The following is a 20,544-nucleotide window of genomic DNA, read 5'->3' as shown; positions in this document are numbered from 1 at the left end:
GGAGACGACATAACAGTATCTTTTCTCCCTAAACTGATCATAGAGTCAGTGAAATTCCACATAAAAGAAGAGATATGTTGTATCATGACAATTTCTGTATAGAGGCTTTACAAGTCATTAAAAGACAAATTTCTGTGTTTAAAAAGTTAGTAGTGAGCCGGGCATGGTGGCGCATGCCTTTAATCCCAGCACTCGGGAGGCAGAGGCAGGCGGATTTCTGAGTTCGAGGCCAGCCTGGTCTACAAAGTGAGCTCCAGGACAGCCAGGGCTATACAGAGAAACCCTGTCTCGAAAAACAAAAAAAAACAAAACAAAAAAAAAAAGTTAGTAGTGGAAGAAAACTAGGCTGATTCACAGGAAAATAAGAGTAAACCAATCTCACAGATAATGAAAGCCAAATTTAAACCTCAGGGTTTTGTGTGTTATACTAAGACTTGTATGCTGGGGACCAAGCCTGAGGCATTATTATACACACTTAGCTGTTTCTTTACCATTAGCTTCATACCTCAGCCTCAAGATGTTTGGGGAGTTTTTTTTTTTCCTAATCAAGTTTTCAGAGGTTATACTTTGATGAAATATTTTTAAGTAATTAAAAGTATCTTCTGAATTCAGTAAAAATTAAAGCAATTGTGAAGACCAATTTGAGAAAGATGAGTTATTACTATGAAGCTAAGAAATTAATGTCTAAAAAGTATATAAAGCTACAAAATCAGAATTAGTAAGTCATATACTTCTGGGGAATGACTATATTATTTCAAAAACATATTGGTCGAATTCTCAAATCTAGGGAGCCAGATCCGTTGAGTCAGAAGTTACTTATGAGTGTAAGACACTGATGTGGAAGTCATTGAGGTTCTTGCAAATGCCCTTCAAGTGGAGTAACAGTATCAGAGTAAACTGGGGGTAGAGAAAAGTGAGCTAGGCTAAGGCAAACACAACCCAGGTCAACTTTGTTTCTTACACAGTCAAGTTTACCTAAAAACTGTTGATAGGAATATGGAGAATCAAGATGAGTAGAGGAGTCTGGAATGATGGAGACAGTAGGGTGGAGAAAAATATTCCGTTTTCATAACGGAAAACAGGAAATGTAGTTTTAATTTAGCTCTAGCCCTTTGGAATTGAAATTGTTTTAATCTGTACTGGGGAAGCCATGTCCTTCTACATAGAGCTGAATGCTAAATACTTTGGTTGTAGTGGACCATGAGGTTCTGTTACACCAAACTATTTTTTAAAAATTATTGACAGGTTATGTTTTGAATGCTTGTTAAGTGCACCATGTACATATAGTGCCAAAGAAGGTCATCAGGTCCCACGGAACCAGAGTTACAAACAGTCGTGAGCTGCTGTGTGAGTGCTGGGAACTGAATCTTGCAACAGCAATAAACACTCTTAACCACAGAGCCTTCTTTCCAGCTCCAACTCTATTGTTCCGATAGCTGGCAAGTCTTACTAAAGGAAACCCAGGACTCTTGGAGTTGTTCAATTGAAACTGTTCTCCCAGTGATACTCATTGGTGATCAGCTGAAATATTTTGTGGCAGTTGATTAGGAATGGTAGTCTATGTTTGTTTTGAGCAATTTCTCAACTATAACTAATAGTCTTAAGAACTTATATTCCTGATTTGTAAGGATAATCCTATAAAAATAAAATTAACTGTGAGGGAGCCTAACAGTGGCTTAGCACTAGTTCCCCCAGGTTGTCCTCTGACCTCTACACTTTGGAACATACACATCCCACCACACCCAAGCGTGCATGCTCAGGTTAAAAAGTAAATTAGTGGAAAAAGTAGACCTTGAGATGTTTACATCTCTAGACCAACTATTCAACTTTTAAGAGTTCATTTCTTTTGCCATCAACTTGTCTATGAAAAATATGTAAACATTCATTATACATACAAGATAATGTGCTATAAAGAAAGACTTGCCAATGTCGTGCTCGCTGGCTAATTGAAGAACTAGAGGTGTGCCAATATTTGACTTCTGTTTGTTCTTACAATATTGTACTTCTCAATAGACTTGAGGTGGTCCATAAAAAGGAATCGGATCTACATTTACAGTTAGTATTGTGCCACGTCCTGTATCCCTATAACATAGATCCGCTACAGAGAGAAGCCTGGCACTTTGCTCAGTGCAAAATTTTTTGTGCAGTAGAACCAGAATTCTAATCCATTATTACATTTGCCTTTCCAACCAACATTCTATATAACTTGCTTGGCATTTGGGTCCCAGCTTTCTTTCAGGAACTGAGTCAGTCTCTGTCAGTCCCTGAAAATTGCTAAACCCTGGCACCCAGTATCACTTTTCCCAATTACTTTTTAAAAGTTCTTCTTATATTTTATTTCTTCTGCACTATAAGCAACTCCAGTACACTGTTGAGAAGTGGTAAAAGCAGGTATCCTTATTTTATTCTTGATGTTAAGGAGAATGGTTTTTACATTTCCAACTTCCTTTAGTAGAATATATATATATATATATATATATATATATATAGTCAGGTTATAGATGTTTCTATTCTTATCTGTTAAGTTTTATAAAATATAAATGAATTTTAAGTTTCACTTGTTCTTTCTGTATCTGTTGAAATTGCCACTCTAGTAAAAATTAGTATTTTTCCTATTGTTAAATGACCCTTGCTTTTTTAGAGATAAATTTATATTATGATTTCCTAATAATACCTTTCAAAATCTATTTTTACTTATTTTTATAAGTTATATTTTCCCAAGAATTTGTTTTATCTAATCCTTAAGTATAATGGCTCAAGCTTGTTAATATGCATCTTTAAAACCTATAGAATAGACATTTTAATTATGAGCAACTTAGGTTTTGGTTCATATGTTCTTTAGTTGTCTTACATCTATTGTTCATTGCTTGTTACTGATGACTTTAGGATTTATTCCTTTTCCTACTCTACTCTTCACCTAGGAGGGTCCTAGTGCTCCAGAGGACACATCACCACAACCCTTGAGATTCAACTCTTTTATTTTAACCATATAAAAATAAACCTTTTTTTACCTTTGATTTTTTTTAGATTAAGCATATAAGGAAAACGTTCTGATTTCACTTTAAGCATATAAAAGTAAACAATGTGTGTATAAATATACATATACATATATATATATATATATATAGTTATAGGACTACTGAATATATTCTATAATATATGCTATACATTTTTACATGAGTACAAAAATTAAAAGGATAAATGTAATGTAAAGGTTCTGAGTCCATGATACATAAGTATAAAAGACTTGCCGGACGGGCGTAGTAGTGCACACCTTTAATCCCAGCACTCGGGAGGCAGAGGCTGGTGGATTTCTGAGTTCGAGGCCAACCTGGTCTACAAAGTGAGTTCCAGGACAGCCAGGGCTAAACAGAGAAACCCTGTCTTGAAAAACTCAAAAAAAAATTTTAAAAATAAGTATAAAAGACTTCTTATGAATGTGACTGGTCTATTTGGACTGGTCTAAAAGAAAGTTGTTAATTGAAAAGAAACAATAGTAACTTAGCTAGTGGAGAATATTGAACACCTGTTTCTCAAATAACTTCATCAACTTTAAAAGTAGCTTTTTGTGATACTATATTGTCCTACACACCAAGAAACAAAGTGAGTTAATTTAAGAAACATTCTTAAATTTAGTAGTAAATTCTACTAGAGAAAGCATACAACTGGAATCACTCAGTTTCTCTGAGTGCATAATTTAACTGGAATAACAGGATGGCACACTTGGGTCTTTCTTCAGGTATATTAGCTGCTCCATACCTTGTTTGCTGTTGATAATAAACCATGAATAAATGAGAGGTTTTTATACATTTCTCTGAATTATTTTCTTTCTCATTACTAAGCTAACAAGTGGACATGGCTTTTACTACTGCTGCTGGATATTGTAAAGATGATACTCTCTTCTTTCTGTGAGACAGAGTCTCACTAAGTATGTAGTCCTGACTGATCTTGAAATCACTGTGAAGCCGAGGCTGGCCTTGAACTCACAGACATCTGCTTGCCTTTCTTGTACCTTGTATGGAGAGTACAAGGCTCACTAGTGTTTGCCACTGTGAACAGATGAAGGGTTCATTGTCTTGCTCATTCCTACTCTTACCTATGGTTGGAACATCACAAGGTCTCTTACAGAGGGCACAGAAAGGGTAGGGACTGGGGGGAGGGGGTACTCTGTAAACCTCTATACACATTCTTACCTTTTGTGACTTGGCTGCAGAATTTAATAAATCATAATTGGCATTGTGACTTAGTGTCTGAGCTAAGCAGTTGGCATCGAGCAGCTCATAACCATAGGAAATGGTGGTTTATGGAATGTCTTTGTATGGAAGCCCCATAACTTCCTTTAATAACCAGTTTGAGAGAGAAAGAATCAGTGTTTGAGGGGCTGGGGAGAGGGCTCAGCAGTTACGAACACTTGCTGCTCCTCCAAGGTCCCAAGCTAGATGTCCAGTTCTAGGGCATCCTATGCCTTCTTCTGACCTCAGTGGGCCCTGCATACATGTAATACACATACATGCATGCATGCATGCATACATACATACATACAATACAGTACACAGAAAATAATAAAATAAAAAAATTTTAAAAAGAAAGCTTTTTTAAAAAATCTGTTTGAGGAGTCTGGTTGGAGGAGAAGGACAGATGAAAGGAGGAGTGTCTTCACTGATACTAGCCTGAGTTAAACATTGTCATCTGTCTTGTGGAACAACAAGCAATTGAACAATGCCTATCACCTAAGTATAGGGATAGTCATCAATAAGTAATGTATGACTCCCAAGTTTCTCCTAAAGCCAAGAATTGTGATTTAAAGAAAATATAAGTGTGGTAAGAAAGATGAACTTTTACAGAATAGAATATTTAGCAAGAATTTTGTTATGTTTATAAAAAGTATTGGTAGAAATGTTTAAACTTTTCAGGAAGAGAGAGGCTTGGTTGCTCATTTGTAATGTAGTAAATTACAAGGGAGTAATCTGTTGGAAACTTCAAAAAGTTATATACAGAACATGTTTTGAATTTATTCATTTTTCTACTTGCGGTAAGCTGGCAAATTGTACCTGAAACCTGTTGGCAGTATGTATGGCTCAGATTGTATTTTTTGCTCTGTTTTCTTTGAAGACTTTCAGGTTGCTACCATATTATATGGCAGTACATAAGTAAAACGCGTATTTAATGATCATAACTTAATTTGGGTTGATTTTAGACCTCCAACAACATGGAAATAAACGATAATGATAAGTACAAGAGCCCAGACAGTGAATCTCTGTGGACTATGGACGCAGAAGCCAGTGCTGGGAAGAAATTCACCATTCCAAAGATCAGGAGGACGACTGAACCAGGTGACATTTCTATAGAAGAGACTTTCTATAAAAATTCTGTTTCTCTGGTTCGTTTATTCTGACCAAGTATTAAACTAGGTTAAGTTAAATCTTTGGCTTCTCAAATACGTGTGTGCCTCACAAAATGGAGTAGACACAGTTTCTAGTCTTCCCAGTCATTACACTAAAACCCTTGGATTTTACATGTAAAACAGATGGAAGAGAAGTTCCAAAAGTAGGAAGAAAAAAGAGGAACATGAGGCTAGAGAATAGTTGACAGTGTGTCTTCTGGACTCGGTGTTTGCTCCAACTAGACGGTGCCTACCACCCAGAAATACCAATTGGCATAGGCTTCTCCTGCAAGAAATTTAAAAAAGAAAAATCTTATTTTCATTGCCATGGCACTAAAGTGGAGTAGCTTAAGAAGTGGGAGCTATTAGGTATTAGATAAAACACCAGGAATTTGGATGATGGCGTGACCACTACACCTTTGTCAGTAGAGAAGGTGCCCTTGCCACCAAATGTGGTGTCAGAAGAAGCCAAGTAGGAAGCCTAAATTACAACCAGGTTATCATTTTCTTACTTTGTACCAGTAGTGACCAAGCACAGAGCCTGGACCATTCATCTTTGCCATCCTTTGCTCTACAGCATCAGGAAATTCCATACCCCACCCCACCCAAACCCTTGCTCTTTTTTTTTTTTTTTTTAAGATTTATTTATTTATTATATGTAAGTACACTGTAGCTGACTTCAGACACTCCAGAAGAGGGCGCCAGATCTCGTTACGGATGGTTGTGAGCCACCATGTGGTTGCTGGGATTTGAACTCTGGACCTTCGGAAGAGCAGTCGGGTGCTCTTACCCACTGAGCCATCTCACCAGCCCCAAACCCTTGCTCTTGTGGCACTGAGTTGCCCCTTCTCAGGAGGGGAGCAGTGCTGAAAGCTGAAAGCTTAGCCTTCAACCACATTCAGGCAGCAGTGCCTACACAAAGCACTGGAGGCTGAGTAGGTATGTTGCATGTGCTTTTCCTGCTTGCAGTAGCAATGGGACACACCCCACACCCCAGAGTCCTGGTGTAAGCCCTAAAGAGAACCATGAGTGCTGCAGGTCTGCCTTGTGGGGCTAACTGTTCACTTTGATTATCAACAGTTTCCCCAAGCTGCATGGTTTCAGTAGATGTGCTAAAAATCAAGGCTAGATATCATCTGGAGTCTCAGAATGCCCAAGACATAAGACAGTCTTTTTATTTTACCACTGTTCAGGAAAACCTCAACGTGACTAAGTAAAACTGCTCTGTAAACAATCAGTACTGCAGTACCATAGTGACACACATGTTGGGATTATGTGAAAACACTCCAATTATTTTTTAATTTTTTTCACATGATCTATTTTGAGCATATTCTTCCCTTCCTCAAGTCCTCTCAGATCCCCTTCACCTCCCTATCCACTAAACTTCATGTTTGTTATTTTTTGTTCTCAAAAGAAAAGAGAATATAGACCAAAGAAACCAAAAAGACAGAAAGCAGTAACCATAACAAAAAAGCTCAAAAAAAACACGGAGTCCATTTCGTGTTGGACATGAGGCCTGCCCTGTGGCATGGTTGAGACACCCAGGTCCACTCTGTTGAAGACAATTTATTTTCTCTCTCCTAGAAGACAACTTTTTTAAAGAAACCATCATAAACATGCTTCAGTAAGCAATTATAATCTTGAAACAAACTAAAAATTAGAAAATTACTTCAAAGTAATGAAGTAGAATGAAGAGCCAAATGAGAAGCAGACTTGTTGATACACTTGGGATCCTAAGTCATGAAGTTCTCCACAGGTTCAAAACCTTCCTCTTTACATAGTAATTAAAACAAAAACTCAAGCAAATTTTTATAAAAGTGTAAGAAAAATATATAAATCCACTATTGTATTTCAAAATTCAACACTCCTTCATCAGAAATACCTCATACAAAGCCTCCTCTTAGATCAGAATAAATTTAAAAGTTGAAATAGCAAAAAAGTTGAGGGCTCAGGGGTTAAGAGCACTGACTGCTCTTCCAGAGGTCCTGAGTTCAATTCCCACATGGTGGCTCACAACCACCTGTAATAGGATCCGATGCCCATTTTTGGTGTCTGAAGATAGTGACGGTGTACTGACATAAAATAAATAAATCTTTTTTAAAAAGGAAAAAAACAAAGCAAACAAAAAGAAATAGCAAAAAGTTGCCTGGGAAATCCCAAGATATTTAAAAATTAGCTACACTTATTAAGCAACATAGGTCGAAGACTACATAACAAGGGAATCTTTAAGGAAACTTGAACAAAGTCAAAGTGAAAACACAAGATTTGGGGGACACAAGAAAAACAGTGCTTATGAAAATGCACATCGTTCAGTGCATATAGTAGAAGAGAAACATGCAAGATCATCAGCTTAGATTGCACCTTAGGAAACAGGGTGGGTATAGATCATCAGCCAGAAGAATTAACTTGAAAAGGAGAATTAGTAGGCATTCAAAAACAAAACAAAATCAGGTTCTTTGAAAAGATAATGCTAATAGGCCTCTACCCAGGATAACTAAGATGGACAGAGGGGAGGAGAGAATGCAGATTGTCAGTATTATAAATTAGAAGAGGCCAGGCAGTGGTGGTGCACGCCTTTAATCCCAGCACTTGGGAGGCAGAGGCAGGCAGATTTCTGAGTTCGAGGCCAGCCTGTTCTACAGAGTGAGTTCCAAGACAGCCAGGGCTACACAGAGAAACCCTATCTCAAAAAAAAAAAAAAAAGATCGTCACTATAGATTATCATAAATTACTAACTCTACCCACAGATGTATATACTAAATGAAATGTGCAAGGTCTTACATATACAGTAAGCAAGACTCACACAAAGAAATGGACAAGGCCAGTGTGATGGCCTTTTACCTGCAGGTCAAAAGTACTTGCTGCACAAACTTGACAGCTTTAGTTCAGGCCTCAGACTCCACAGTGAAAGAGAAGCAACTACTCAGTTGTCTTCTGACCTCCACATACAGGCCTATAGTCAGGTAGGAACGTCATATACACAGGAAGTCAGAGGAGAAAATAGACCATCTGAATACGTCTCTATTAAGGAAATCAAAGTAACAGTTACTCATCTACACTGACAGCACATGGCCTAAAATAGGTTCACTGGTGAATATTCATATATATTTAGGGAATAAATTATACTAATTCTCAGTAATCTCTTTTAAGAAGACAGACTCAAGCCAGGTGCATGCCTTTAACATCAGCCATGTTAACATACAAAGAGGAAATTTTTGACGGGTCCCACTCTTAGGCAAAGAACTATAAGCAACTAATGTTAGCTGGGAGGGGGAATTAGGGATGAACCTCCTTCCTGCTTGTCAGTTGAAACCTGAAACCATGTACACAAAACAAAAAGGGACTCAGCAAGCTGTATTTCTATATATTTGTACACACTATATAAAAATAATGAAAAGATGCTATCATTGAGAACACAGAGCATAGGAGGGGCTGGGAAGAGGAGTGGGAAGGGGGAAGGTGATGTAATTCTACTTCAGTTAATAACAGTAAAAAAGGAAGATAGAATTAAGGTCATGCATCCTACGTCTTTGAGTCCATCATCACCCTAATACCAAAACATCAATGATCTGGGCTTTGTTTTTGTGTAAGCCATCATTCAGGTACATGCAAAACCCTCAGAGAATGTTGGTAAGATAAATTCAACAGTATGTGATAAATGTCAGGGCAAGTGAGATAGCACTGTGAACAAAAGCACTTGCCACCAAGTCTGATAACTTGAATTCATTCCCAGAACCCAACCCACATGGTAGAAAGTGAGACCTCCCACAGATGAACAAACAAACGTCATTTTTTAAAATTCATTGACTTTTGCCTTATTATCAGTTGGAATGAGTCCCCTAGAGATGTATGAGTAGTTAAACATTAGAAGATGGTTTATACTCTGAGTATATAAAAGAAAAACACAATTATAGCAATAGGCACAAACTAGCATTTGTAAAGCCAGTTTGGTACTTGAGGATGCCCAGTTTCATGATACAGGTTTGGTATTTTTCACCTGAAGTTCTGAGTTCTGAAGTGACTTGAGAACTAGCCTGTTGTAACTTCCACAACTTTACATTGCCATCATGATGTCTTAATGGTTTAGGAAAGTCGGAGACGTGAAATACCTGTTCTCAACCACTTAAATAACGAATAGTCAACATATGTTTGTAAAAAGCCTACAACTAATGAGTTTAAAACCCTGTGGTCAGGTCACAAACGTCTATTTTATCCTTTTTCATCTTAATACAGAAAGTCAAAGAATTGGACAGAAAGAAGTAAAACTATCCTTGTTCATAGATGACATGATTGCTGATGTAAGAAATCCAAAAGAACCAACACTTGATGCACAGAAGCAGTTTTAGGGACAACTGAACATGAGTAACACAACATAAAGCTGCCGGGCGCTTTAATCCCAGCACTCAAGAGACACAGGCAGGTAGATCTCTGAAGTTGAAGCCAACCTGCTTTACATAGTTTCAGGACAGCCAAGCTGACAGTGTGACCCTGTCTCAAAACAAAAACAACCTCAGATAGCTAACATAAGAGAAAGTCTAGATGGCCTTAGATTTAATAGTAACTCAGTTATAGTGCCAAAGGCACAAACTAAGAAAGTCTTGACTTAGCTGGACTTACTAAAATTGAAAATGTGTGCTCTGAAATGCATTGCCAGTGGAACGGAGCTCAGCTTTGAAGGTAGTCCTGGTGCTGGCCTCATGGTACAATGGATGCAACCCCTGGTCTGGTTCCCAAATGGAAAGGTACCTGATTATTTCATGTCACTTTGCTAATAGATGTGAAATTTGGGGGGGGGGGCTTTTGCATAGAGCATAATGATGAACTTCTGTCGGCATGCAGAACAGATGAGAGTGGGATTGTATCTGTTGACAAGTATGACAGTGTTTTACTGTTTTTGAAATAATGAGATGGAACACGCTTTGGAACACATTCAGAAGCACCCTGAGGAGCTCATCCCAGAACCGGAAGGACACACACTCCATGGCGTTCGGTTGTGAATAATTGCTTTTCTAGTACCATTCTTTTCTTTTTGTACAGAGTTGATCTGAAAAGAGCAATCTGCTATATTGCTCCCTTATCATTCATAATTACTTGCAGTTGCCACCAGACATTTGCCAAGGATTCTAATCAAGTCATCAGACAACTGATGGGCACATAAAATTGGCCACCATTTCCTTTAGGATCACAAAACCTCCACTACTGATAGCAAAACCTTACAAAGCTCAGGAAGTTCACTGGAGTAGAGGCATTTTAAAAAATGAAAATATTGTTATCTGAGTAATAATGACCTTTTAGAAAAGCTTGATATATGGTACTACAGAATGTGCTGTGGATTTCAGCTTTTGGAAGTCAGACCCTTATTGACAGTCTGCAGAAACTTAAGTACTTCAACTGTTCTATACTACAGTAGTGACTCAGAAGGAGGATGGCAGGTGAACATGTCCATCCTGTTAGCTAGTAAGGAAGAATATAACCATGATCATGAAGTTAGAATTTTATACAAAAAAAAAAAATAGAAGCAAAGCTGCAGACTTTGAGAACCTATTTGTAAAACATAAAGGACTGTTAACTCAAGTATGCAAAGAACCCTTGAATGCAGCAGTGAGAAAATAGACTAAAGACTGAGTCAGACACCAAAGAGCTAGAAAACTGTATAAAATGGTGGATTACATCTTTTCGTCATTGGAGATCTGAAAGTTTAAAAACGCTTACATACCACTACACAGCTATTAAAATAGCCAAAATTTAGACTACGGTTCATGTCAGATGCTGAGGAAGGAAGGTGCTGAGCAGCAGAACCACATTACCGTGATGGGGACACCCAGTGCTATTGCCGATTTGAAACAGTTTAGTGGTTGAACCATATTCTCAACATGCACTTTACCTTTGGATGGGAAATACCAAGAAGGGTTAACACAAGCCACCAGGTTAGTGTAATTACTCATTAGTCACACTGTGGAGTCACTGATTTAAGTATTTAAGTTAAAAAGTAATCACTTAAGTTCTAGGGCTATCTTATGCCTGTATGTGTTAACCATCAATAACTAACAGGTATGTGGAGAGAGGTGGGAATCGTGTTTTCCCTTACATCAAGTTGAGAGGTCCACTTTACTGCGATACAATGTAACTGCCAACTCTTGCCTTTGTTTGTTAATGAGATTTCCAAGCCATCAGCTATGCTGTCTGTTGTCACTGTACAGTTGTGCAATGCCATTTTAAACACACATAACTGTTGCCCTCTTCTTTCCTTCCCCTCAGTTTACTTGTCGTCTTGCTACACCAACACTAGAGAGTATGGTTTCATACATGGCACTCTGAAGCAGTGCAGGCTGGATATAAGCTGTGACCTGCAGTTCACATGGCAGTTTGGGGAGACAAAACTGGTTCGAAATGAATATCTGGAAAAACAGTTTGCTGCTAAGAGGTAAGTTGGTGTGACTGAAGATGCTTGAGGTTGTGTGGAGTCATGTGAATTAACTTCCTTCTGTCACTTGAAACTGCTAAGAAGGTAAGTGTGGATTATTTAAGGCAGGGCTAGGGAGATGGGTAAAGTGCAGGTGAAGTGCCTGTAGTGCAAGCATGAGATCTGAACTAGATTTCCAGCACCCGGGTAAGAGTCAGGCACAGCAGAGGAGGTGGCAGTAAGGGATAAGGTGGATCCCTGGGGCCCATTGACAACCAGCCTAGCCAAATGGATGAACTTCAGGTTCATTGAGTGGAACTAACTCTAAAACAGCAGTTCTCAACTGTGGGTCACAACCCTTTTAGGGACAGACAATCCTTTCACAGGGGTCACCCAAGATCATCAGAAAATACAGATATTTATGATTTATAACAGCAGCAAAATTACAGCTATGAAGTAACAGCAAAAATATTCTTATGGTTGGGGTCACTACAACATGAGGAGTTGTACTAAAGGGTCTCAGCCTAGAAAGGTTGAGAACCACTGCTCTAAAAAATAAAAAGTGAGGTGGAGAGCAGTCGAGAAAGCTGTCTGATGGTCTGATATCAACCACAGACATCTACAGATGTGCACAGCATGTGTACATGAATATATGTGTATACGTTCATAGAGACACACAAATATTGACTTAAAAATACAGATTTATTTCCCTCCCATAATCTCTTATAATACTTTTAAGTCATCGTCGGATGGTCCAGTGTTGATTCTTCGTTTCACATCTGTGTACATAGAGAAAACATCTTGTTGTGGAAACTGTAATGATTTGGTGTGTCCCACAATAATGACCCCAACACCTTCCCGTCCCCAACACCTTCCCACCCCCATCCACAAATCTTCACTGATGAAAGCTCATTGCAATGATATAATGAGTCATTGGTCTGGTTTGAGGCTTGTGGCATATGTGACACCATCAATATTGGCTCCTCACTGAGAGCAATTACTTGGTTCTCATGTTACCCTGCATCATGAATATCCTGCAGCTTCAGGTCAGGAGGACCACCAGCCCTTTTCATGCATCCCAACCATTCACTAATTATGTAGATTTGGGGGAGGGGCTACTCCAAGCCCTGGGTCTGGGCTTGGTTGGTAGCTGAGCTGGTCAGGCTGCTGGCTGTCCTAGATCCTCCCCACTAGGGTGAGCTCTCCAGCACTGCTCCAGCTAGGGCACCCAGTGCTGTCAGGTGGCAGGTTCAGCTCTCCCGCTGTGAGCCATTTATAAAGCATCAGTTTTGTGGTTCCTTATGCTTACAAAAGTGAAGTTGCAAAGAAATAAAAAAGCAACACTTTTGTCTTGACCCAACTCTTGGTGTTTTGAGGAAGGATTTCACAAGCTCAGCCTGGCCTCCATCTTGCTGTTAATAGGAGGGGACCTTGAACTCCAGCCTCTGCCTCCCAAGTGTTTTTTTTTTTTTGTTTTTGTTTTTGTTTTTGTTTTTTAAGCTCGTGGACCATTGCAGTAGCTAGAGAGGAAATACTGAAAGTTTGAAGGCAAGCTGTAAACCTCAGCCATTGCTGGGGGGAGAGAGAAAAACATTGCATTTGAGTTAGGAGTCTTATTAAAGTAGGCACCTTCAGCAACAGGTCAGGAAGCAGCTGCGTGGGGCGGAGCTGGGTGCTCTTGAGAAAAAGTGAGACTTTGAGAGTGTTGACTTTGGCCAGTTTGCCCAGAATGGCTGTGAGGCGAAGGCGAAGCTAAGCTTCTGTGAGTTGGAACTCAGGAAAGTGGCAAACCCAGCAGGGAGGTCTGGAACTCCTTGAAGAGTAGTTTGAACAAAGACTAACTTTATCACCGACTCTTCTTTCAAGCGGTGGTTTGAGACAATTTTTTTTTCTTACAGCCAGTTTTGTTTCTTGTTTAGCCCTCTCCCCCCTACCCAAAAAAATTGAGCAGCTACTTAGTGGTGCACGACATTTTAAAGCATTTCTAATGGCAGACAATTGTGTAATTTTCTTAGGTACTTGTCCAGTTAAACAAAAACCTTTTCCTAAAGAACTTCACAGAACTTAGCACTGTGTGTTGGGGGGAGGGGGAGAGGGAGTGTGTGTCCTGTACTATGGTGGGGATTTTTTATCTTTTCTGTATGTCCATAGTGTAAGATTGAGTGTGGCCACATAGTCAGTGCCTAAACTCATTTTTAAAATTCCGTGGTGCTGGGCAACAATCTAAAGCTTGAAGCCATGGGTGGAAAGGAAAAATGAAAAGAGTGCTTAGCAGAAGAGAGTGACTGAGTGGGAGATGAAAGGAAATAAGTGACTCATTCCTGCCTTTCCTTTCAACCTCTCCTCTTAGAGAATAGTTTATTATCTTTAGTCTTAAGTAAAACAAGTGGCTCCAACAAGGTGCCAGTCCACATTCTTTTTTTTTTTTTTAACACATTTTCAGCTTTAATAAGACTAATGATGGATGCATTTATATCACATTCTTTTTTTTTAATTTTTAATATTTTTATTACATATTTTCCTCAATTACATTTCCAATGCTATCCCAAAAGTCCCCCATAGCGCCCCCCACTTCCCTACCCACCCATTCCCATTCTTTTGGCCCTGGCATTCCCCTATATTGGGGCATATAAAGTTTGCAAGTCCAATGGGCCTCTCTTTCCATTGATGGCCGACTAGGCCATCTTTCGATACATATGCAGCTAGAGACAAGAGCTCCGGGGTTCTGGTTAGTACATCATGTTGTTCCAACAATAGGGTTGCAGATCCCTTTAGCTCCTTGGGTACTTTCTCTAGCTTCTCCATTGGGAGCCCTGTGATACATCCAATAGCTGACTGTGAACATCCACTCCTGTGTTTGCTAGGCCCCGGCATCGTCTCACAAGAGACAGCTATATTTGGGTCCTTTCAGCAAAATCTTGCTAGTGTATGCAATGGTGTCAGCGTTTAGAAGCTGATTATGGGATGGATCCCTGGATACGGCAGTCTCTAAATGGTCCATCCTTTCATCACAGCTACGAACTTTGTCTCTGTAACTTCTTCCCTGGGTGTTTTGTTCCCAATTCTAAGAAGGGGCACAGTGTCCACACTTTGGTCTTCATTCTTCTTGAGTTTCATGTGTTTAGCAAATTGTATCTTATATCTTGGGTATCCTAAGTTTTGGGCTAATATCCACTTATCAGTGAATACATATTGTGTGAGTTCTTTTGTGATTGTGTTACTTCACTCAAGATGATGCCCTCCAGGTCCATCCATTTGGCTAGGAATTTCATAAATTCATTCTTTTTAATAGCTGAGTAGTACTCCATTGTGTAAATGTACCATAATTTCTGTATCCATTCCTCTGTTGAGGGACATCTGGGTTCTTTCCAGCTTCTGGCTATTATAAATAGGGCTGCTATGAACATAGTGGAGCATGTGTCCTTTTTACCGGTTGGGACATCTTCTGGATATATGCCCAGGAAAGGTATTGCTGGATCCTCCGGTAGTACTATGTCCAATTTTCTGAGGAACCGCCAGACTGATTTCCAGAGTGGTTGTACAAGCTTGCAATCCCACCAACAATGGAGGAGTGTTCCTCTTTCTCCACATCCTCGCCAGCATCTGCTGTCACCTGAATTTTTGATCTTAGCCATTCTGACTGGTGTGAGGTGGAATCTCAGGGTTATTTTGATTTGCATTTCCCTGATGATTAAGGATGTTGAACATTTTTCAGGTGCTTCTCTGCCATTCGGTATTCCTCAGGTGAGAATTCTTTGTTCAGTTCTGAGCCCCATTTTTTAATGGGGTTATTTGACTTTCTGGAGTCCACCTTCCTGAGTTCTTTATATATATTGGATATTAGTCCCTTATCTGATTTAGGATAGGTGAAGATCCTTTCCCAATCTGTTGGTGGTTTTTTTGTCTTAATGATGGTGTCTTTAGCCTTGCAGAAGCTTTGTAGTTTCATTAGGTCCCTGTACTGGCTATTTTTGTGTCAACTTGACACAGCTGGAGTTATCACAGAGAAAGGAGCTTCAGTTGAGGAAATGCCTCCATGAGATCCAACTGTAAGGCATTTTCTCAATTAGTGATCAAGGGGGAAAAGCCCCTTGTGGGTGGGACCATCCCTGGGCTGGTAGTCTTGGGTTCTATAAGAGAGTAGGCCGAGCAAGCCAGGGGAGGCAAGCCAATAAAGAACATCTCTCCATGACCTCTGCATCAGCTCCTGCTCCCTGACCAGTCTGAGTTCCAGTCCTGACTTCCTTTGGTGATGAACAGCAGCATGGAAGTGTAAGCCGAATAAACCCTTTCCTCCCCAACTTGCTTCTTGGTCATGATGTTTGTGCAGGAATAGAAACCCTGACTAAGACAAATTGGTACCAGGAGTGGGGTATTCCTGTGACAACCTGACCATGTTTTGGGGAGGACTGTGGAAGGACTTTGGAACTTTGGGCTTGAAGATCCATTCGTTGTTAAGAGCTCTGTCAGATGTTGTGTAGGAGCTTGGAAGATAATGCTGAGAACAGTGCAGAAGATGGAGGCCTGGTTTGTGAAATTTCAGAGGGAAAATTAAAGACTCTCTTCAGGGGCATTGCTGTTTTTATTGTGAAGATTTTGTAGTTCTGGTTAGCTGGGGCTGAAGAATCAGCTGTGATTAACAAGATACCAGAACTACTAAAGCAAAAACTTTGCATTACTGGGACTATTGATGCTGGTTAGCTGGAGCTAAGAAATTAGCGGTGATTAAGAAGAGACCAGCATCGTTGAGGTGACATCTTCTGGGAAGTGTTTTCTGAAAGCACAAAGAGGCTGTGTTCCAGAGATAGGCAAGGTTGTACTCCTTCTGCAGTGGGACTTGGTAATGTGTAAGCGTCACCCAGGTGGTACTGGTTTTGAAGGCATGAAGGGGTCACACAGCAGCTCAGGCTCGGCACTGTGAGAGGCCATGGAAGGCCATTGGTGAAGGTGCAGCCCCAGTTGTAATTGAAGGCCCAGGACTGAAGGGGTCACGCAGTGTTTTGGAGATGCCAGTACCACGAGATGACCACCAAGAGCAGCAGCAGCAGTGGAGTACAGGCATCTGGAGCCCAGAGGACGACGTGTGTGCTACAAAGGGCATGGCTGGAGAAGTGACCCAAGCCCTTGGAGGAGCCCAGAAGATCGTGAGTTGGATCCCAGACGTTGGACGGTTGGAGATTGATTTTTGCTTTGATTGTGACTGTGCCCTGATATTTTCCCTCTTGAAGGAAGAAACTATTTTAGTGGAGCCCACAGTTAAGAGACTTTTAATTGTAAAAAGACTTTGGATTTTAAAAGAGATGGATATTTTAAAGAGATTGAAATTTTAAGAATATGTAAAGACTGTGGGACTTTTAAAGTTATTTAGATCTTGGGGATGAATAAGAATGTAAGGGTTGAGGCTTACTAGTGATGTGTTTGTGTGTCAAGTTGACAAGGGGTCAATTGTACTGGCTATTTTTGTGTCAACTTGACACAGCTGGAGTTATCACAGAGAAAGGAGCTTCAGTTGAGGAAATGCCTCCATGAGATCCAACTGTAAGGCATTTTCTCAATTAGTGATCAAGGGGGAAAAGCCCCTTGTGGGTGGGACCATCCCTGGGCTGGTAGTCTTGGGTTCTATAAGAGAGTAGGCCGAGCAAGCCAGGGGAGGCAAGCCAATAAAGAACATCTCTCCATGACCTCTGCATCAGCTCCTGCTCCCTGACCAGTCTGAGTTCCAGTCCTGACTTCCTTTGGTGATGAACAGCAGCATGGAAGTGTAAGCCGAATAAACCCTTTCCTCCCCAACTTGCTTCTTGGTCATGATGTTTGTGCAGGAATAGAAACCCTGACTAAGACAGTCCCACTTGTCAATTCTCGATCTTACAGCACAAGCCATTACTGTTCTATTCAGGAATTTTTCCCCTGTGCCCATATCTTCAAGGCTTTCCCCCACTTTCTCCTCTATAAGTTTCAGTGTCTCTGGTTTTATGTGTAGTTCCTTGATCCACTTAGACTTGACCTTAGTACAAGGAGATAGGAATGGATCGATTCGCATTCTTCTACATGTTAACAACCAGTTTTGCCAGCACCATTTGTTGAAAATGCTGTCTTTCTTCCACTGGATGTTTTTAGCTCCCTTGTCGAAGATCAAGTGGCCAGTCCACATTCTTACCTGCTTCGTGGCTATGCTTTGAAGGTGTTAAATTAGCAAAAACATGAATGCTCTTAAGAACCTATGAGTTTGGACACTCGTTAGGTATTGTACCAAGCACAGCATTTCACACATAGAAGTGTGAATAAAATTAACCTTTAAAGTTTAAGTTATAATAAACAAGATGTGCAGTGAGATATGAAATAGCATATTATAATAAAGGTAGAAGTGCTCAAATCAGGAGTTGACCTAGGAGCCTTAGAAGTATTTTGTTTGAAAAAGTTTAGAAACTTGAGGTGGAATTGTGGATAAGAGAAAAGCTAAATTTAATTCTTCTTAAATTTGCTCAAATATGCAGCAGCTGACCTCTTTTCTATTTTTAAGTATTTATAAATATGTTAAATCTTTAGGAAAGTGTATCATTTTATACATTGTACACACCTTGATACTGTGATTAAAGCTTTTGTAAATGTCCAGTTTTACATTTTCCACCATAGCTGTGTAGTCTGAGTCATCCCAGCGCTAGTCTCATCAACTTCATGATTGATTCTAAGAGTAGAATTATAACAGTTTGGGCAAATGCCAGTGAGAAGAATTGGCATAGTAGTATCTGAGGAATAGAAGCCAATATGAACAAGGAAATGCCTTTTTCCTGGTACAAAGCACACCTGGTATAATGAGGCTCCTGTTGGATGACCCAGTGCTAAGGACATCAGGGCAAGATGGGATAAACCCAGGTCATCATGATGATCTGTAGTTATCTAATAAATTTCGCCTGATATGAAAGACTGCCTGATAGCTGAGATCAGGCAAAATTACTCTTAAGACAGTAGATTGTCTTTACTTGAATTCAATTGAAACTGAATTTAGTACTGGAAAGGAGATATTCCCAAGTAAGTTATTGCAAAATAAACTGTAGTTGAGGAGGCAAGAATTACAAATACACTCCCCTGTGCTCTCAGATGGGAGGTTGGTGATAACCTGACTTGGGACAGAGTCCATGGAGTTCATTAACAGTAGTTAATACACAAAATATCAGTGTATTTAATGTCATGACTTTTTCCTGCTTAAATCAAAGAAAGATCACTTTTAAAAATAATAAAAATTGAGATTCAGTAAAAGAGATGTTTTCTGATTGTTTCATCGTCTCCATGGTGTTTGGCTTATAAGGTTAATGTAGAGAGTCATCTTCTCCAAAGATTGTATGAGTAAAAGAACAGTATTTAACCAAGGCATGGACAAAGCACAAATCTATCACCCATGATAGTTCCTAAATATCTTCTTTTTCATATTTTCATCCTGATAAACTCAGATTTATACAGTAAAGAATTCTGCTAGGCATGGTCGCACACACGTTTGATCCCAGTAGAGGCAGCCAGGGCTGTTGCACAGAGAAACCTGTCTCAAAGGTGGGGGAAGAAAGGATTTTTACATGGAGTTGGAGAAATGGCTCATTTTGTAGTGCACTTTCTACAAAAGTATAAAGACCCAAGCTCCTCCCAGCAAGCTATTATTAAAATCAGAGCATGGCAGTACATACATCTGTAGTATATGTGTGTGTTCGTGCACGCGCCACACAGATGGAGAGATATTTTTAGTGCATGGAGAGAAAAGTAATGCAGTGCCAAATTAAAATCCAGGTAAAGGTCATTATATATTCAAATTTATGTGATAAAAAAGTCTCAGAGACTTGTTACCAGGAAACCAAAATTCTTAGTCTCAACCATTGTCTGAAGTTCTCTTGCTATGGTTACGAGCCTTAGGAATTCTGAGGGCAGGAAATTTGACCTAGTTAGGAGGATATAATGAGGCCCATCTGACACTGGCCCTTGCTGTACCATTCTTAACTTTTAATTGGCTCTCTGAATTTTTTTTTAACTACAGTTGTATTTTTGTTGTAGGTAATTGAACTCTTAGTAATGTGCTTCTTGAATGGATGTGTAGACTATGGATATGTACCCATACCTGTTGGAAAGGAAGGCATCCCACACTTCACGGGTGTGGGGTGAGCTCTAGGAAATTGATGGAAGTTTGGGTGGTTCTCTGTGTGGGCTGATTAGAGAACGGGAGTGTGTTGCAGAATCAGTAGAAAGAGTTTGTGTTCAGAGTTGCTTATGAGGAAGGGCAGCTGGCTAAACAGACGAGTAATTTATAATTCTAGCTCATCCTGCATTACGCACACCTCCTTCTTGTACATAGACTGCCTCTCCTTGATTTACTGTTTCACAGATATGCAAGTATAGTTAAGACAGGTCAGCGAAGGTTTGAGGTATGAGGCTGGCTTGAGAATTCTGGTTTGATGAGGTATGTTGTCACCTGGTAGCTGATGCATAGGGCATATAAGCTTCATTGTTGCTGGTCCCATCTAATGACCATAAGAAGCATCTGACCTGGGAAAGGTGGGTAGCATGGGGAAAAGGGACTTCCTAATACTTTCGAAAAGTTAAATTCAGAATTTGTCCATAGTAAGGCACTATGGAGCTGGACAGACGGCTCAATCCTACTGCTCTTAGAGGATCCAGATTTGATTCCTAGCATCACAACTATCCGTAACGCCGGTTCCAAAGAACCCAACACTCTTCTCGCTTCCATGAACACCAGTTATAGGTTGTATACATACAT

The 20,544-nt window shown here is 39.8% G+C and overlaps 1 protein-coding gene across 3 annotated transcripts in view; it reads left to right on the top strand.

The window, feature by feature from the left end:
* Tex15 (testis expressed 15, meiosis and synapsis associated) overlaps positions 1-20,544 on the top strand; it is a 61,236-nt gene that overhangs the window by 6,941 nt on the left and 33,751 nt on the right. For 2 of the 3 annotated variants that reach the window (XM_021170328.2, XM_085844028.1), the window contains exons 2-3: positions 5,198-5,333; positions 11,642-11,807. In XM_021170328.2, coding sequence (XP_021025987.1) covers positions 5,198-5,333; positions 11,642-11,807 — 302 coding nt within the window. Of the gene's footprint in view, positions 1-2,333; positions 2,392-5,197; positions 5,334-11,641; positions 11,808-20,544 lie in introns of those variants that run through there. The other variant, XM_021170329.2, reaches the window with a different exon arrangement.

The sequence above is a fragment of the Mus caroli genome, unplaced genomic scaffold (genome assembly GCF_978045245.1).
Source record: "Mus caroli unplaced genomic scaffold, Mus_caroli_1 scaffold_10, whole genome shotgun sequence".
Lineage (NCBI taxonomy): Eukaryota > Metazoa > Chordata > Mammalia > Rodentia > Muridae > Mus > Mus caroli.
Note: the sequence above shows the minus strand (reverse complement) of the source record. Positions and strands in the feature narration are given on the sequence as shown.